Source organism: Pogoniulus pusillus, chromosome 20, assembly GCF_015220805.1.
Source record: "Pogoniulus pusillus isolate bPogPus1 chromosome 20, bPogPus1.pri, whole genome shotgun sequence".
Lineage (NCBI taxonomy): Eukaryota > Metazoa > Chordata > Aves > Piciformes > Lybiidae > Pogoniulus > Pogoniulus pusillus.
The window spans coordinates 559,286-578,460 of record NC_087283.1 but is presented as its reverse complement, the minus strand read 5'-3'; the positions used below and the strand labels follow the sequence as shown (position 1 = coordinate 578,460).

General features: G+C 52.3%; 1 protein-coding gene across 3 annotated transcripts in view; it reads left to right on the top strand.

Annotated features, from left to right (window-relative positions):
- The window catches only part of PEPD (peptidase D), a 170,032-nt gene that overhangs the window by 118,339 nt on the left and 32,518 nt on the right, over positions 1 to 19,175 (top strand). For all 3 annotated transcript variants that reach the window (XM_064159872.1, XM_064159874.1, XM_064159873.1), the window contains exons 11-12: positions 13,054 to 13,122; positions 15,931 to 16,008. In XM_064159872.1, the coding sequence (XP_064015942.1) occupies positions 13,054 to 13,122; positions 15,931 to 16,008 (147 nt within the window). The remainder of the gene's footprint in view (positions 1 to 13,053; positions 13,123 to 15,930; positions 16,009 to 19,175) is intronic.

The following is a 19,175-nucleotide window of genomic DNA, read 5'->3' as shown; positions in this document are numbered from 1 at the left end:
CAGGACATGGCTTGGTGGAGGTAGCTGGGTCGTTGATTTGTGTGAAGCCGAGACCTGAGTTGGGAGACTGAGAAGTGCCTCATGCGTTGCTCGTGTGAAATCGAATGTGCCAGAGGCTGCGCTGTGGGCACTGCGTCGCTCTGACAGCCTGGGGGGCAGTGCCGTTGGCTGGGGCCCTGGGGCTGTGCTGTTCACTGGCTGTCAACACACCTTAGGAAACCTTGGGCAACACGAGGAGGGGCTCTTCTGAGCTCCAGGTGTTCATGTCTGCATTGGAGCACTTCCCACTGCTTGGAACAGTTTCTTTGCTACTCAAATAGAGGAGACTCCGTTTTCAGCATCCGAACCACGGGCAGCGTTGCTGCAGAGCAGAGACTGAGCCCCTGCGTGCGCGGGGTGTGCAGGCAGTGTCACATCAGAGGTGTGGCAGACTCTCCCGACAGGACTTCTGACACAGCTTTGTGGGGCATTGCTTTGCACCCTGCCCAAGTCGGCCAGGTGCAGTTTGCCCCAGCAGAACTGCTTTCGTTGTTTTGCTCCTCCTCCCTTCGTGCTCCCCCAGTCTGGCCGCTGTGGTACCCCGGGGTGCCTTAGGCTGGCAGCAGTTCCGCTGGGGCGGTTTTGTTGCCCCGCTGGGATGGCTTCTCGCCTGCGCCCGTGCCGGGCCCGCCTGCAGCGCGGGCTGCGGAGCGTTCGGTGCGCTCTTGGCCGGGGCCGGGGCCGGGGCAAGTGCCGCCCGCGGCGCGGATCGGCCGGGGGCTGTCGGGCTGCCCGCGGGGGAGGCACAGCAGCAGCCCTTTACGCGGCAGGCAGCGCGGTGAATCAAACCCTGCCTGCTCCTCAGGGATGCAGTTTTGACAATTTTATGAGGTTGCAATTTATTTCTAGGGTGAGCTGGCAGAGGGGTTTGATAGGAGTAATGTTCAGGCAGCAGACTGCTAACAAGCCCGCTTTTTAAAGCCACTAGTCTTGCTGATTTGTGTTGTTAGAGCAAAGATCTGTTAAACTCCCCAGAAGTGTGCCTCTCCGAGACAGACTCATAAACCCTGCCTGGCAGTGCTGCTCACGGCCTGAGCACCATCAGCTTTCAGGCTGCTCTGAGGAATGTTTTAAAGGAATAACAAACCCCAGAAAGCTGCCAAGAACTGGGAGGGGAAAAGCTGTGTTTATTCCCAGTGTATGTTTTTGTACATTCATAGAATGGGTTGGGCTGGGGAGGACCTTAAAGCTCATCCAGTTCCACCCCCCTGCCAGAGATAGGGACACCTCCCACCAGCACAGGTTGCTCAAGTCCTCATCCAGCCTGGCCTTGAACACCTCCAGGGAGGGGACATCCACAGCCTTCCTGGACAATCTGTGCCAGTGTCTGCCCACCCCCAGCAGGAAAGAATTTCTTCTTAATCTTCAGTCTTAGTCTGCCCTCCTCAAGCTTCACTCCCTTGCCCCTCATCCTGTCTCTACAAGCCCTTGCCAAAAGTCCTTCCCCAGCTTTCTTGTAGCCCCTTTCTGGTACTTGCAGGTATTTGATCTTACACACAAGGCTCAGCAAGAAGTGTTGGCCTTGAAACTCTCCTGCTACCTCCTGCCGTGCCAGAATGGCCACAGGAGAGGACTGCTGATAGCAGTGACACTGCGTGGAGCAGGTCCTGCAAACTGTTTCTTGCAAGATCTTCCTCTAAAAATAGCTGTCAAGGGTGGGCTGGCCTCTGTGACACCATGGAGACCAGGGGAAGAGATGTGGCACAGGGAGAGGCTGATGAACTGGGAGAGCAAACTAAAACTCAGTGTGGCATGGAATCCCTTAGGTCAGCTGTCCTGTCCTCGCCTCCCAACAGCCGTGCCCTGTTGCTTTGTGGCACGCAAGGTTTGGCAGTGACCGAGGTTTCTGTGGGAGCAAGCACAAGCAAGAACCTTGCTGCACACCAGTCCTTGGTGGTAGCTGAGCAAAGTCACCCCTGAGGCCCACATCCCTCTCAGAGCCAAGGTGCAGTAGCTGCAGTTGTGCTCTTGCAGTTGTTTGCATGAAGGCAGTCAGACTGGCCTTGATTGCAGGGGGTCTGGGTGTCAGTAGTCATTAGGGGGTGAAATGAACACAACACAGGCAATTACTAGCTAAAGAGCAGTAGACTAGTTCTCGAGGATTCTTGGCACCGTGAAGGTACAGAGAGCAAACTTAAACTGCTGGTAACGATGGAGTAGGAGCATGAGTCTGGGAAGTCTCTCAATTGCATTTCCATTGTCCTGAAAACAGTTGGGAGAAACAGGGAAAACTTTTTTATTCTCCCCCAGAAGCCTGCAGTATTTATAAAGAAGTCTTTCAAAGCTCACTCCAGAGAAACATGGTCAAATGTATAATAAAAGTAGTAGTACAGAGTAAAAATACTCTTTTTGTTGTCCCTCCACCTCTTGTTTTGACCAGCTGTGGCCAGGCAGAGGAGGAGCCAAATGCGAAGTCACTTGTAGTCATGTGAAGAGCTTTTATGGCATTGAGTGGTTTGCAGGAGTGGAGCTCTGATTGCCATGGTGTGTGCACTGGTGCAGAGGTGTCCCTTTGCAGCTGCAGTTACTAGAAATTCAAAAAGATAAGTTAAAACTCTCTCTTCTTTCCACAGAGACACCACAAGTGCAGATGTTGTCTCTAAGCCTCTCCTCTCCCATTTTTTCTGTTGAAGACTAGCACACTAACTCAGTTCAGTTGCCTGCAGAGGCCTGGAGGAGCTGAGCTTTCCCAAAGCAGACTTGGTCCATGCACCACAAACTGCAAGGGAAAGGGATTAATCTGCTTTTGTTATCCCAGCTAACAGTTGAGGCTGGAGAGTGAAACCTGTCTTGGATTCCTCTCATCTCAGATTATCATAGAATCACCCAGGTTGGAAGAGAGCTCCCAGCTCATCCAGCCCAACCTAGCACCCAGCCCTGTCCGATCAACCAGACCATGGCACTAAGTGCCCCAGCCAGGCTTGGCTTCAACACCTCCAGGGACGGTGACTCCACCACCTCCCTAGGCAGCAGCTGCTCTAAGGTTTCATCACTGGGCAGTGCTGTGGTCCCACTGCCACGGTGCTCTTTCAGCAGCATTCCAGCTTTGTGAGGCTGGAGTTTCAAAGGCAGCTGTGTCTGTTTGGACAGAGCATAAAGCAGTGCAAATCTGAGGGTTTGACCTTTCCAAGATACTCAGATGCTTTTTGAAATGACTTTGTGTCTTCTCAGCTAGTCTTGATTTGGAAGCCTCACTAGTGGTGCTGGAGGGGCATAAGGAGATGCTTCTGTTGAGTGGGAGAAGCTTGTGCAGGCTGCTTGTTCTCCTCTTCCTCAGTACTGTGCTGAAGGAGCTGGTGAGCAGCAGCACACGTTCACCACAGCTCACCCATCTGCTGAGGTGAACAGCTCAAAGGCAAAGGCAGGTCCTTAGGAGCTGCTGCTGCCTCTTGTCCTGAGCGGGATTCAGGCACTTGGAGGATGCTGCACACAGTGGCCTCTCTAGAAGCTCCCAGCAGTAATTAGCAGAAAAGCATGGAATATTTGACTGAAAGCGAGTTCCCCTTGTCCTGTTCTGAATGCTGCTGTGCTTCAGAGCACAAACCCGGAGCCTCAGAGCAGTAAGGGTGGCTTTGAGCATTGCAGTGACAAAGAGATGGCAGCTTGGCTGTAATCACCTGAGAGCCCTTCTGCAACAGCTGCTTTGGGTTAAGTGCATTCGGGTTTGGGGTCCTTTCCAGTTTGGAATCACTCATTTTGCACAGGGGTTTGTTTGATTTGTTTGTGTAGATGGATGGTTGCAAGTGTGTCAGAAACGAACTGCAGTGGTTCCGAGAGGAAAAGGAAGGTGAAATGCTGTCAGGAACAGGTGCGCTGCAGTAGACCCGAGACTGCCCTGTCATGTCCTGGTGGCAGAGGTTTGCTTTGGTTCCTTTTGCAATGTGAATCATACTGCTGTCCTGGCTGTGGCTCAGGAAACCTGAGCATTGCCCCAGGCTGCTTTATCTGCTGTGGAACTTGGACGTCTGCCCAAGTAGAAATGAGTTGTGCTTGCCTAGTCCATCTGAAGTGCAGATGGCATAAACCCAGGGCACGACTGGATGGCACGGGGGCCAGGCAGGAGCCTGCTGTAAGGGCCAGTGATACCCAGCAAAGCTGCTGTGTCTTCTCCTTTCCTGTAATGATTTTCTGATTAGTTTCTGCCAAACAACCTCCTCTACCTCACTCCTCTTCGCAGGCCTTTGCTCAAGTACCTGCCTTAAGTAACTGTGATTTGTTATGCTAAGGCAGTTGGAGTTTGCAGTTCAGCAAAGTGCCTGTCGCTCTGCCCTGCACGTCTCCTGTGATGTGACCTAACTGCTGCTGACAGCAGAGAGGCTGCAGCCACAGTACAGGGCTGCAGAGTTATTTCCAGGGCTGGAAGGTCTGCCTGGGCTTGGTATCTGCCTAAGCCAGCCCGAGTCTAGGGAGCCGTCTTGCCCTCCTGCCACTGTGGCTCATGGCTGTTAGTAGCAGTGGCCCAGGCTTCCTGCTGGAGATCCATCTAGGGCTGCTGCATCTCAGGAGGCAGATCAAAACTGACAGTTTTTATTGATCTGACTGAATTCTGCTGAGTACATGGGGAAAGGTAGAAGTAACTGAACTCAGAAGTAAAGGGGAAGGGGAATTTGTGGTGGAATTATTAGCCAACTGTAGGTAAATAAGGAGTCCTTTAAAAAAGACAGCCTAAAATAGACTCAAAAGGTGAAGAATGAAAATGAGCTTTTGGGCAGTCAGTGGCAATTCTGGATTGAGTACAAAAATAATTGCATGGGTAACTGTTACATCAATCCAGGATCCAGACAGATCTCATCTACTGTGTTTCTTCTCCCGTGGATGGAGTGTTACAGGTGAGGAACTGTGGTCACCCTCATGTGCTCGTTGCCTGCTGTTCCTCTTGCCTCCTTCTGTTAGTGCCCCTTTGTCTGTGTGCAGCACAGAAGAGCCAAGAAGCAGCTTACGTTTTAGTTCTGATTTACACTTGGGACAACCAGCCTGGGCTCATGGGAGATGCTAGGTTCAATTCCACCTCCAGTGATGCCTGCAGTTCTGGGGTCTCCAGCAGAAGGAGGACACAGAGCTGTTGGAATGAGTCCAGAGGAGGCCACAAAGATGATCCAAGGGCTGCAGCACCTCTGCTGTGAGCACAGGCTGAGGGAGCTGGGGGTGTGCAGCCTGCAGAAGAGCAGACTCCAGGGGGACCCTACAGGAAGGCTGCAGAGGGACTGTTCATGAGTGTGTCTAGAGACAGGACGAGGGGAAATAGTTTGAAGCTGAGGGAGAGCAGGGTTAGACTTTAGCTGAGGAAGAAGTTCTTCAGTATGAGAGTGGTGAGACTGTGGAGTGGGTTGCCCAGGGAGGCTGTGTCTGCCTCCTCTTTGGAAGCATTGAAGACTGGATGAGGCCTTGAGCAGATGGGTCTAGTTGAAAGGTGTCCCTGGCCATGATGGGGAGGTTGGAGCAGATGCACTCTGAGGTCCCTTCCAACCTGAGCCATTCCAGGATTCCTGGTGAGAGAAGCATAGCTGACAACCCTGGCACTGCTGATCCAAGGTTCCAGTACTGAGACAGGAATTTGATTAATTAGAGTCTGTGTGGTGTTCTGAAGGACATCATTTCAGAGAGAGATGATGTAGTTCTTCAGCTAGCTTCTACTGAGCTGTGCCTGGATGGCTGTGCTATCCTTAGCCTTCAGCAGCACCTCTGCCTCCTTACCACCCAGCAGCCCCAGTACTTGTGTTGTCAGGACCCAGGCCTGTTCTAAAGCTTGTCCTTTTCTCCTAAGAGGGATTCCAAAGGAGCTGATTCTAAAGCTGCTGGTGGCCAGTGGCTTCTGTCCTGCAGATGGAGGCCTGTGAAAGCTGATGTCATCAGTGTGGTGGCGAGGCTGGGCAGTGAGGTCTGGGGTGTTTCATAGAATCCTGGAGTGGCTCAGGTTGGAAAGTACCTCAGCTCATCTCCTCCAGCCTCCCCACCACGGGCAGGGACAACTGTCAACTGGACTCAGCTGCTCAGGGCCTCATCCAACTTTTGACACAGACAGCAGAAAGGTCTATACTGGCTGAGAAGAAAGGAGCTGGATGAAAGCTGGAGAATACTGGACTTGTGATCTGGAAATAATGTAGGGATGGGAGCTTGCCAACAGCTGAACATGGCCTCTGTGTAGGCTGACCCTCAGAAACAGCTAATGAGCTTTGTACAGATCCATCAGAACATCTTTAATTACCTCAGGGGAGATGAATCTAGTCCCAGGGAATGTCTTTTAAACCTCTCTCTGTAGTACCTCTGTGTGTGATGTCTGTGCAGCAAGTCACAGCTAAAGACTTATCATCTCAGCTCTCTTTGGAAGGTGATGGCAAGGAGCAGCTTTTCCTTGAGCAATAAGAGCACCTGCACACTGAGTTCCCTAGGAATAGGGATTTTGATCAGTACAGGCAGTCTTCTGCATGAGCTGTTGGGAGCTCCTTGGGCACTGCAGCAAAAAATCTCCCACCTTCAGTGGCTCTGAAGTGATGCTGGACAGACTGGAACAGAAACTGAGGACCACAGACGATTGCCAGCTGAATCAAGAGGCATTTAAACCACCGAGGTTGGTCCTCCAGCTTCCAGGCATCCTGAGCTGCCTGTTGCACCCACCCACAGTGCTGCAGAGGGCTGCAGCACAAGCAGGGAGTGGCGAGGATTTTACAGATGCAGCCACTGCTGCCTGGGTGAGGCATTCAGGCTGGGGCAGGCTTGCAGGCAGTGTGCCTCTAGATCTTTCTGCACTCTCTTTGGGGGGGTGGTTGCTTGTTCATCCGCACCAGCAGGAAGCAGTGCAGCTCTCCTGGGGTTGTGCTGGCAGCTGTCGTGCTGCAGGTGCTGCCCAGCTCTCTTGGCTGCCTTTATTTTGCCGTGGGGAGGGACACCTGTGGCACATGTTCTGTACAGACAGGTGCTGCCATCCTGGTGCAGGAGCACAGCTGTGCCCCCCAGCAGACACAGCCACTCTGGGCAGGCTCACACCTTGACACAAGCAGGTTTCAGCTCCAGCTGTGCATGCAGCATCAGAATAAACTTTGACAGGTCCCAGAATTCTGCTGTGGGCAGCACCTGGAACTCTTGGTTTATTTGCTGCTAGTGGAGGCTCTGCAAGGCCAGGAGGGGAGCAAGTTAAACATCCTGAGAGCTTCAGGCACGCAGTGAGGTGTTAGGCTTGTTCATGGTTGGTTGATGTCATCTTTCTAATCCTTGTGGTGTTAATTCTCTTGGTACCAGCAGCAGATCTGCAGCAACTGCTGGGCACTGAGCTGGGCAGTTTGCCGTGTGGCAGGCGAGTGGATTTGTCAAGCCTCGCCTGGCAGCTGGGATGGCTGAAGGTCCTGTTGAGGATGTGCTTTGCCTTTGCTGTCACTGGAACAGAGATTTGTGCTCTGCAGTGTGCTGAGGGGAGCACCATCAGCAATGTGGTTTGTCTTGGGACCAGAGGAGTTGGAGAGCCCCTGGCACTGTGGCTGCTGAAGGCCTTTGGGTTTGTTCCCCTTGCTGTGCGGTGGGGCTTGCCGGGGAGCTGCACTTTGTCTTTTTGGGGGCTGAAATCAGTTAACTTGTGGTTAAGGGTCTCTTCTCCTGAGGGCAGCTTTGCAAGCTTCTCCCTGCATGAGCAGAGAAACATAGGCAGGAGGCTCCAGAGCAGTGTGCAGGGGAGCACAGCCTCCTTTGCTTCTTGAAGGTTGTATTGGATTGGCTTCAGTTTAGGTCCCTGGGACAGGGGTTTGTTGGAGCCTCAACAGCTGAATCTGGACACTTTGGGGCAAAGTGTTGGTAGAGATTTTCTTTACTCAGAGTCTTTTTCAAAGACTTAAAAGTCCTCTCTAGATTTTTATAACCAATAGGTCACAGCCTCAGCAGATCCTTGGAGTCATCTATCTCAGGCTTGGCCCTCGAAAGAGTAATTCCCCTGAATTGAAGAGGCAAGTGTTTGAAATTCAGGAGACTGTAAAATTGATTCTTCCATAAAGAAGTAATTTCTGGTAAATGGTGTAGTCCTCTGGGCAGCTTTTCTCTCACTTTATATGATAAGAAGCCTTGGAAGATGGTCAGAAAGATTAGAGAAGGACACCTCTGAGCTGGTATTTGTCTGACAAGCCAGGAAAACTTTCCTTTTGACAATGCAGCATCTGGAAGTGGATCCAGCCAAACACACCATCTGTAAGAGAAGTCTGGATGGTGTTCTGGGTTAGCTAAGTGGTTCTGAAATGCTTCAGCAGGTTTGGGATGCTTAGTTGATGTTCTCTGCTGGAGAAGCAGCAATGTTTTGCGTCACTCCAGAAGGCCGTGGGGGATCCAGATGTGGCTGCAGAGTTTTCTGCCTTTGGGGAAGTAAAATGGTCTGTCAGGAGCTTCTCCCCAGAAGTGTCCCCCTAGCAAATGTCTGTCCCTCTGCCTTCTGCATTGCCCCTGTGGCTTTCTGATTGGCTTGTGTCACCCTGGTACTGACCTTGCCAGGCGCTTCCCCAGTGCTTGCAGCAGCTCAGGGATTTGTCTGCTCAGCTCTTTCCTCTCTAACGTTACTGTGCATGCAGGCTTGTTCTTAGCCTCAGGCTGAGGCACACGGCAAGCAGTCACCCACTGGAGAGGCCAGGGGATGCCAGCAGCCTCATTTGCCCCTCACTTGCCTTGGCTCTACAAGGCTCCTGAGGTGGTGGAGCAGTGGCTGGATGCCACATGTGACACACAGGAAAGTCTGTGTGGGAGTCCCAGGCAAAAGCTGCTGTAAGGTTTTCATGAGGAAGCAGTGTGCTCAGTACCCCTGGGCAAAGCCTGCTGGCATGTCAGTGTGGGGAGGAATACATGGGCACCCCACCTGGTCTGCCCAGAAGGCTCCTGTCTCAAGGATCCAGCTCACACAGAGCACACTGCTGGCCTTGCTGGTTAACCAGAAGGTAAATGGACAGTGCACTCCGTGAGGTGGTCCAGTGCATCCCCTGCCCTCGGCTTGCTCGACAGGCAGAAAGAGACAAAAAGGGGAAGGGAGAGGGCTCTGTAAATCAAGCTGCAGCAGCTCCGCTCTGAGCCGGGGGCATGTCAGTGTCTGTGTGTCAGAGGGGGCTCTGGGCTGTGCAGGGCTGTCAGGTTGCTAAATGCCAGCTGGTTTTGGAAGAGATCTTGCAGTAACCCTGTGCTATCAGCAGGTTCATTGACCTGTCCAAAGAGTGGAGCTGGGCTTGTGACAATGCAGTGTCACATCTGAGAGTCAGGAGCAGTGACACAGAGCACCTGCTTGGTTGTGTGTCAGGTCACTGGAGTGGGCAAATCAAGTGGACTTCTGTCTTAAGCTGGTGAGTTTCCTCATGCCAGATTCAGAACACTGAAAGCAGTGAAACTCTAAGACTGAATTTTCTCCATTTAACTGCTTTGGAACATGCAGGGCTTAGAGACATGTTTAATAACTTTAATTTGTGGCATTTTGGGTTGTTTGGGCAAAAGGTAGCTATTGCCAGCAGGCAGTGTGCTTGCCACAGGATATTGAGCGTTCCTGAGCAGCTCTCTGTGCTCTCTGGGAGGCACAAAGACAGACTTGGTTCCACATTTGCATTCAGAAGTGACTCGGCCAAAGCAAGGAAGAGTTCTACATCCGTCACCTTCATCTGCCGCAGCTCTGCTGTGGGCACAGGCCTCAAGAGTTGGGGCTCTGCAGCCTGGGGAATAGAAGGCTTTGAGGAGACCTTGGAGTGGCCTTCCAGTATCTGAAGGGGGCTACAGGAAGACAGGGGAGGGAAGATGTGGGGTTGGACTCGATGATCCCCTTGGGTCCCTTTCATCCCCTAATATCCTGTGACTATTGACAAGGGTTTGTAATGACAGGAGGAGGGGTAATGGATTTAGAGTGGCAGAAGGGAGATTCAAACTGCATGTTAGGAAGAATTTCTTTCCAGTGAGGGTGGTGAGACACTGGCACAGGTTGCCCAGGGAGGTTGTGGAGCACAGAAGCACCCAATGTGATCAAAGATCAAAGATCCCATTCTGTGCTTCTGTGTTCCACAACCACCCTGGAGGTGTTCAAGGCCAGGCTGCATGAGGCCTTAAGCAACCTGTTCTAGTGGGAAGTGTCCCTGCCTCTGGCAGGGAATTGGAACTGGCTGATCTTTGAGGTCTCTTCCAACCTAAACTGTTCTATGATCTTTATGTCTCAGCTGCTCACTCCTGCAGGTAATGGGGACCTGGCTGCAATCACCAAAATATCTTTATCTGCCACCCTCCCCTCCCAGAGAGGGGCAAGGGATATCCAAAATAAGTGAAAATGAGTGGCTCCTGCAGTGACTGAAGTGTCTCTTGGCTCCTATTGCCACCTAAAATTGCAAAGGAAAGGAACAGTGTGCCCAGGTGGGCAGCAGAGCCAATGGCATCCTGGGCTGGCTCAGGAGCAGTGTGGGCAGCAGGACAAGGGAGGTTCTTCTGCCCCTGTGCTCAGCACTGCTTAGGCCACACTTTGAGTGCTGTGTCCAGTTCTGGGCTCCTCAATTCCAGAGAGATGATGAGGTGCTGGAAGGTGTTTGGAGAAGGGCAGCAAGGCTGGGGAGGGGCCTGGAGCACAGCCCTGTGAGGAGAGGCTGAGGGAGCTGGGGGTGTGCAGCCTGCAGAAGAGGAGGCTCAGGGCAGAGCTCATTGCTGTCTGCAGCTCCCTGAAGGGAGGCTGTAGCCAGGTGGGGTTGGTCTCTTCTCCCAGGCAAGCAGCAACAGAAGAAGGGGACACAGTCTCAAGTTGTGCCAGGGGAGGTCTAGGCTGGATGTTAGGAGGAAGTTGTTGGCAGAGAGAGTGATTGGCACTGGAATGGGCTGCCCAGGGAGGTGGTGGAGTCACCGTCCCTGGAGGTGTTGAAGCCAAGCCTGGCTGGGGCACTGAGTGCCATGGTCTGGTTGACTGGATGGGGCTGAGTGCTGGGTTGGACTGGATGAGCTTGGAGCTCTCTTCCAGCCTGCTTGATTCTACGATTCTAAGGCAGTGAGCAGGAAACTGGATACAAATAGCAGCTTGTAGCTGTCCCTTGGCTTGGGATGAGGAATCTCAGAGACAGGCAAGTGCAGTAAGAAGGAGGAAGCATTTCTCTTTGTTCTGGTCAGCTGTGGCTAATCTCCTTGGAGAGTGCTAACAGGGATTTATAGAGATTCATCTCTGGGTTAGCTCTGGAGATAATTAAGAACCTTTTCTGCTGCAGAGAGGAAATGGAGAGAGAATTGGCTGAGAGCTAACCCAGGATTCCTGTACCAGTGCATATATTAAACTTCCTTTTATTTGGTTGTCACCCCAATAGGAATGATTAGTGGGTTGTAAAGAAAGAAAATGTATTGCATTACATCTATTAAAGCATGTTTTATATGTAACAGTAATTAAAATATAATTGAAATCAAGAGTTCTTCTAATTATTGGCTTTACATAATGCATAGTTAAAGAGTGAGCATCTATAACTGTGTCCTTTTTACACATCCAGAAATGGTTTGCTGGCAGCATTTTAATTAAAGATGGATTAGTTAAAATGCAATTTAATCATTCTGTCATCAAAGGATTTAGACCTCATTAATTAGCTGTTGATAAATAGGTTTAAACTAGAAAAAAATTTAATTTAAAGTATGCCAGTTGAGATCTAGAATTATTAGAGCTGGAAATGGAGCAATGAGGCTAAGAACAGGTCATGCTCTCTCTTCCGTGATTCTGGGGAAGTCAGAGCAGGGCAGGACTTCGTGCTGCTGCCTTGCTGCTGGTGGGTCCAGCTCCAGGTGGAGCTGGTGAAGAAGCAAGAGGGAGACCCTTCTTGGCCATGGCTGTTTTGTAGTGTGCCACTGGGGTCTGTTTGCCACTTTTGCACCTGGTGATGGTTGAAAACTCCTTGAAAAACCCTTTTGCTGTAGGAAACAGATGGAAATCAGTCCTGGGTTCGAGGTTGTGCAGCTTCCGGATTGCTACGCAGGAGCAGTGCAGGAGGAGCTGCTGCTGCATGGCTGCCTTACAACCACTGGGCAGTTGCAGAGAGGCAGGCAGCAGCATGCACAGGGCAGCAGGAAGCCCGTGTTCTGCCCGAGGCCAGTGCTGGCCCACCCAGCCGGGAGCAGATGCAGCCTGACTCTCACTTGCTGCTGCAGGGGACTGCAGGACTGCAGAGAGGCTCTGCTACCTCTGCCAGCTCAGGCACAGTTGTTCAGTTTGGGGCTGTTGCTTGTGACAGTCTGGTCACAGCCTCAGTGATGGCAGCCTCTCCAACTGGCTATGCTTTGGATGTCAGTTACTCTGCTGGTTTGAGGCTAACTGGAATATTTTAATGAGACAAATTAGATGCTTGGTGTTGGAGTGGAAATTAATTGATGTGAGATGATACCTTCCAAAATGAATATTGTTCATTAATTTTGCTATCTAGAGCTCTCACCACCCCCCACCACTGATTTTAATAATGCCCAGTTCTTACCCGGCGCAGGAGACATTCTCTGGGTGATGCCCAGATGTAGCAATAACCAGCAAGAGGCAAACACCAGCTGAACTGGGAGAGAAGGCTCCCGTGGTCCGTGTGCTGCTTGCCCACTAGCTGCACCCAGGCTCTTTGCTCTGTGGCAGAAGGCAGTAGAGAATTACAGGGAGGTATTTAAGCATTTTCTCACAGGTTATTATTACCCTCACGGGGGCTAGCCACAGTCCAGACAGTGCCCAGGTGCTTTCAGGGGACTTGTATGAAATAGGGTCAGCAAAACAAAGCTGTTTCAAGCTAAGAAACTGATACTGTGCTTCGCTCCCAACCGGTCAGGAAAGTTTGTCATGTGGAGCTCCTGAGCTGCACTCCAGCCTCTGCCTAATGGACTCTGTGGGGATCGTTCACTGCTCCCCAGCCTGCCCAGCCCAGCGTGGGCCTGGCTTTGAGTGCTCAGCTGAGCAGAAATGGGCAGAGAGCCATGCTGGGGAGCTGTGGATTTGCACTAGCACAGCTGTACTTAAGCAGGACTTGCATTTCTCCCTGCCTTGTGGTGGGTTTGTATCTGTTATTGACTGCCACCTTTCTGCCTTTGCAGCCTGTTCCAGCACTACTGCTACGCTCGCGGGGGCATGCGGCACACCTCCTACACTTGCATCTGTGGCAGGTGAGTCTGTGCTGTGGGCTCAGCTCTGGCAGTCTGTGGTCAGTCTCCCTTGGGATATCTGTCAAATGGTTCCTCTTAGGCATATGATGTGTTTGCAGGTGTCACCAGAGTGAGACTGGAGCTGCTTCCTCTGGAAGAGGAAGGTGACAAGTGCTGTGTCTTAGAGGCACTCCAGAGGTTGCCCAGCGGCCACTGCCCATGCTGGGATCACATCAGTGCTCAGCTCTGTGCTGCAGCTGGCGTGCTGTTAAGTAGCATAGTGCAGAAGGGCTGCAGAGCTATATCCTCTGTTGCTCAGAAGTACCCTTTGAAACACACCTGAAGTGTTCCGTAGCAGTCTCAGCATTCTTTAGCTCAGAGGTCAGGAGGTGACTGAATGAAGGTTTTTGGGCTTTGGACACTTTTTCCTCTGGCCTTGCTGAGCAGCTGGTGTTGAAGGCATTGTGTTTGGGAAAGCATTAACATAGCTCTCCCTGCTGCTGCAGGGATGCATGTACTGTGTGCAGAATTCCAAGAGGATAGTGCAGACTGCATGTTGAAGGATAGCTGTGCCTTGTGGAGGGATCAGCCTTGCTTAGTCAGTGGAAGTGGTCTGGTCTGAGACCTCTGACAGCCAGCTGAGGTGTCTGTGTTGGTTTATGTGCTCCACTGCTCACAAGCGTTTGCCTTGCACCGGAGTCACGCAATAAAAGATGTTCGCTTTAATGGCAACAATGTTACCCTGCTCTGGAGGCAATAAGGGCAGTTTGTGTCCTTGCTTCTGTCTGCTCTTTGCTCAATTGCTTGTTTGTAAATGCAGTTCTCCAATTTATATGCAGAATTGCAGCAGGAGCAGTTTTATGGCAAAGGGTGCACTTAAATTGTCTGGCAAGTTTGCTATTTTAAGTACCTTCATATAACTTGAGAATTACCACCCCACTGCAGCAAGACTCCAGCTCCAGGCTGCTGTCACAGGCGCTGCTGGTAAAACCAGGCTGCCTCTCTTGATGATAGTTTCTACAGCTTCAGAACCTTGGCATTCACTTGCAGTAAATCAGAACCCGTGAGCAGCAGCTGCTGTGGAGGCTGGAGAATGTCAGAGGCCTTGCTAAGCCAGTAGAAACGTTTACCAGGTGCTTCTGTTAGTGGTTCCTTGTGACCCTGTGGGGACACCAACAGTCATTCAGCTCCAGAGAGGAGCTTCATGGTTGTCCCATCCCACCACACTGGAGGGACTCAGCAGGATACAGAAGTGGTGTTGGAGCAGCTTCTGAAAGCTCCATCGCTATTACACTGAAAGCCAGGGTTCAGAATGAAGTGCTGTGGGGAGCTTTGGGCCACTGGCAGCTGCCTTCCTGGAGGTCAGTACCTCTGCAAACTGATAGAGCAGGGCTGCCCTTGAAGTACATTTCAGCAGCAGTTCAAATACTGCTTGTGTGTCCTGCTGAGCCCCTGCAGTGCAGTGGGATGGGGCCGCCATGAGGTGGAAGTCATTGCAGGAGCTGCACTTTGTTTCAGAAAAGCATTCTCATCATCCTGAAACATAGCAGTGACTCAGGACACTCCACTGCCTGACTGCAGGCTGATTCTTGCATGGTAAGAGTGACTGCACAGACAACCTTTGCTGCTTTTACAGCATCAGCATCATCCAGCCCCTTGGGCTGAGAGCCTTCAGAACCCTCAGGCAGCATCCACTGCTCCATAACCACTGCTGGTGGAGTTATTTCACCTGAGTGAGCAGTGGTTCCCTGAACTGCTCACCAGCACTGACTGTGTCCTGGAGGTGAGCTCTCTGGGAGGGCATCACGGCCTGGAGGAGACAGGTTTGGGCAGGGTGCTCAGCAGAGCTTTTCTGCAAGGTGGACTGCAGCCTGGCAAGGCAGCTGGAGGGGTCAGAGAGCTGCTGCAGTAACCCTGTCCCAGCAGGTGTATTATGCAGGGCACTGAATGGCTCCTGGAGCTTCAGAAGTGCAGAACAAGGGCCCAGCCTTTTTTGGAGCACTTTTGTTCCTGGGAATGAGCAGCCACATCTGAAAGCTTTCTGGGAGGAAAAATCAGTGTGGTTTTTAGTAAGGGGTCAGAGTAGTGTCAGTGCCAGACGAGGTGGAGTGCTGCTGGCTGGCACAGGGTGCTGCTGGTGTGGAGTGCTGGTGTGGGGTGCTGCTGGCTGGCACGGGGTGCTGCTGGTGTGGAGTGCTGGTGTGGGGTGCTGCTGGCTGGCACGGGGTGCTGCTGGTGTGGAGTGCTGGTGTGGGGTGCTGCTGGCTGGCACGGGGTGCTGCTGGTGTGGAGTGCTGGTGTGGGGTGCTGCTGGCTGGCACGGGGTGCTGCTGGCTGGCACGGGGTGCTGCCGGGCAGGGTGCGATGTGTCCGATGCAGCAGCTGCCAGCCAGGCCATGGCACAGAGGCACTGCAGTTCAGAGCAGCTGGGGCAGGTCAGGTTTGCGTGGGGTGCAGGGCTGAGCTTTGTGCCTTGCAGCGTTTACCCTGGACAGGGAGACACTCGAGGTGGTAACGAAGGAAGGCTGTGGGTTGAAAAGTGACCCTCGTGTGGCTGTTTGCCTAGTACTGCCATGGCTGTGGGAAGTGTTTCTGTGCACTGTGACAAGCTCCTTCTGCAAAGAGGGTCTACCTTGGGGCAGCAAATTGCCCTTTCAGTGCCCACTCCTGCCGGGTGAGCTCCAGCCTGGAGGGGCAGGGCCTGTGGTGGTTCCTGCAGCGTGTTCCATGGGACGCATGAACACTCTGTGGGTTACAGCACCCCATGCTTGCAACCTCTCTTCTCCTGTTCCTGCCTCCATTAACTCTGCCTCCTTTTTTCCCTCCCAGCGGGGAGAACTCCTCTGTGCTGCACTACGGCCATGCTGGAGCCCCAAATGACAGGACTATTGAAGATGGAGACCTGTGGTGAGTCAAGGCTTAGAGTCTCCTGTGTGTTCCCAAACATGCCTCGTGTGTGCTCTTGGGCTCCACACCACCATGCAAGTCTAGATCCTTACAGCACAATGTGTTGCTTGCTGCGCTAGACAGGTTCCTTCCAGGGGTCCTGTGGAACTGCGTGTCTCCTCCAGGGCACAGAGAGATTGCTTTAAGCCCTTCTCTGCCAAAGGCACTTAGAGTTCAACTGAAGAAATGCCTGTGTTCAGAGTGCAAGGAATGCTGCAGGTATTGGTGTCTGAATTTACTCTTGAACTTCAGCTCCAAGCCTCCAGTGATGGGGAGAAGGGTTGGGAGAGTTTTCGCCACTTACTGAAGCATTGCATCCAATTGCAATACGGATTAGGTCTGCCTAATGTCTCTGTGTGCCCAGACACCCCATGCTGAAGGTAGACTTTCGAGTGTCTGAGGGGATCAGACTCAGTTCTGGTTAGGAAAGGCTGCTTCTGGTTCTTAATTGTGCCATAGATGCTGCCAAGGCTTTGCTCAGAGTTCAGCGCTGCCGTCCTGCAGCTGCAGACACAGCCATGCTGCTCCAGCTGCCTTGCATGTCTGCATGCTCTGCAGCACAGCTGCACTTCTGAGCCCACTTCTGGGTCCCCTGGTTCAAGAGAGAGAGCATTCTGCAGGACAGAGTCCAGCAGAGGCTATGAGGACTGTTTGGCACTTGAACATCTCTGCTGTGAAGAAAGGCTGAGAGCCCTGGGGCTGGTTAGTCTGGAGACAGGTCAGTGGATCATAGAATCATAGAATCAACCAGGTTGGAAGAGACCTCAAAGATCATCCAGTCCAACCTATCACCCAGCCCTAGCCAGTCAACTAGACCATGGCACTGAGTGCCTCATCCAGTCTTTTCTTGAAGACCCCCAGGGACGGTGCCTCCACCACCTCCCTGGGCAGCCCATTCCAATGGGAAATCACTCTCTCTGTGAAAAACTTCTTCCTAACATCCAGCCTATACCTACCCTGGCACAACTTGAGACTGTGTCCCCTTGTTCTATTGCTGGTTAACTGGGAGAAGAGGCCAACCCCCACCTGGCTACAATGTCCCTTCAGGTAGTTGTAGACAGTAATAAGATCACCCCTGAGCCTCCTCTTCTCCAGGCTAAACAGGCCCAGTTCTCTCAACCTCTCCTCATAGGATTTGTGTTCCAGGCCCCTCACCAGCTTTGTTGCCCTTCTCTGGACATGTTCCAGTACCTCAACATCTTTCTTGAATTGAGGGGCCCAGAACTGGACACAGTACTCAAGGTGTGGCCTGACCAGTGCTGAGTACAGGGGAAGAATAACCTCCCTTGTCCTGCTGGCCACACTGTTCCTGATGCAGGCCAGGATGCCATTGGCTCTCTTGGCCACCTGGGCACACTGCTGGCTCATCTTCAGCTTACTATCTATCAGTACCCCCAGGTCCCTTTCCTCCTGGCTGCTCTCCAGCCACTCAGTCCCCAGCCTATAGCGCTGCTTGGGGTTGTTGTGGCCAAAGTGCAGAACCCTGCACTTGGCCTTGTTAAATCTCATCTCATTGGCCTCTGCCCACCCATCCAGCCTGTCCAGGTCCCTCTGCAGGGCTCTCCTACCTTCCAACAGATCAACACCTGCTCCTAGCCAAAGCCCTTCCTGAGCCCCAAGAGCACATACCAGGGCTCCTCACAAAGTCAGACTTCCTGCTGTATTGGCAAAATGTTTAGAAGAAGCTCTGATTTTATTAGCCTCTGATGTCAGAAAAGCAGAATCTGCCAACCCAGAAGGGGTCAGGAGCACAGCGGCCTGCCAGCTGCTGTGGCTGTGTTAGAGTCGCAGGCTTGGCTCTCTTTTACAGCTACCGGGAGCCCTCTGTTGGATGATGCTAGGAAGGCCTGACAGGGAAAAGGCAGCTTTGCACTGGGTGAGCAAGGTGCTTTGCGGCTTGGGTCGCTTCTGCTCTGCTGTATTCAGGTGTCAAGCTAAAGAGCATAGCTGTGCTTGTGTGCATGGGGGCGGCGAGCTGGGCATTTGGAACGACCTCTCCCACTCTGCGGAGCTGCCTCTCCTTTCTTAGCATTATCTAGTGGCTGTGACTAACAGCCAGGAGGCTGCAGAAATGTGCTGCTCAGGGTTTTATGTCCAGTGTGAGCAAATCAGTCCACAAAGCACCTGCATGTTCAAAACATCGTTTGGAAGAGCAGTGCCTTGCTGCTCCAGAGCACTTAGGAGCCTGCTCTGCTTGCTCTTGCTGAGTTCCAAGGCTTTATGGCAGCAGCAGGGGACCACAGGCAAAAGCACTTCTGCTTTTGGATTTGTGCTTCTCCTTTGTAAGGCTCTGACTCTGTTAAAACCTCTCACAGGTTTTGAACTGTCTGGGTTCATCATGTTAATTTTTGATAATCCACCTCAAATGGGTTTGGTAAGAAAGTGGTCTGGAATCCCACCTCTACTGCTTCACTGTCACCTACTCTCTTGCAGGTATAGTTTCTGTGCCAAAAGATCTCAGTGCAAGGCAGGGGCTGTAAGGACACCTCCTGTTCCTATGGGCTGGCTTGCTGAGCCAGGCTGCCGTTTGGGGCCTCTGAAATACTAACCCCAAAAGAGGTAGCAAGAAGAATTGTGGTTAGCATAGCAATTAGTAGTTGGAGAGACGGTTGGATATGTGCACTCAGCTGCTACTGAAGGCACTGGGGAGACCTTAGAGCAGCCTTCCAGTACCTGAAAGAGGCTGCATGAAAGCTGGGAAGAGAGCTTTGACAAGGGCCTGTAGTGACAGGTTAAAAGGGGATGGATTGAAGCTTGAGGAGGGCAGATGGAGACTGGAAAGTAGGGAGAAATTCTTTACAGTGAAGGTGGTGAGACACTGACACAAGTTGCCCAGGGAGGTTGTGGATGCCCCCTCCCTGGAGATGTTCAAGACCAGGCTGGATGAGGCCTTGAGCAACCTGTGCTGGTGCAAGGTGTCCCTGCCCAGGACAAAGCACTGAGAGGACTTTCACTAAGTCAGCTAACAGACTTGGCTGTGCCTGAGAAAGGTGTTACCAAAGCTGACAGTGGTTGGCTGTGGCTCCCCGGCAGACTTTGCTGGAATTCACACCGTGCCCCACTACACTGCAGGATGCCAGCCTGGGAAGCAGAGCTGTGTGCCCAGCTGGGGGCAATGTTGCACTGGA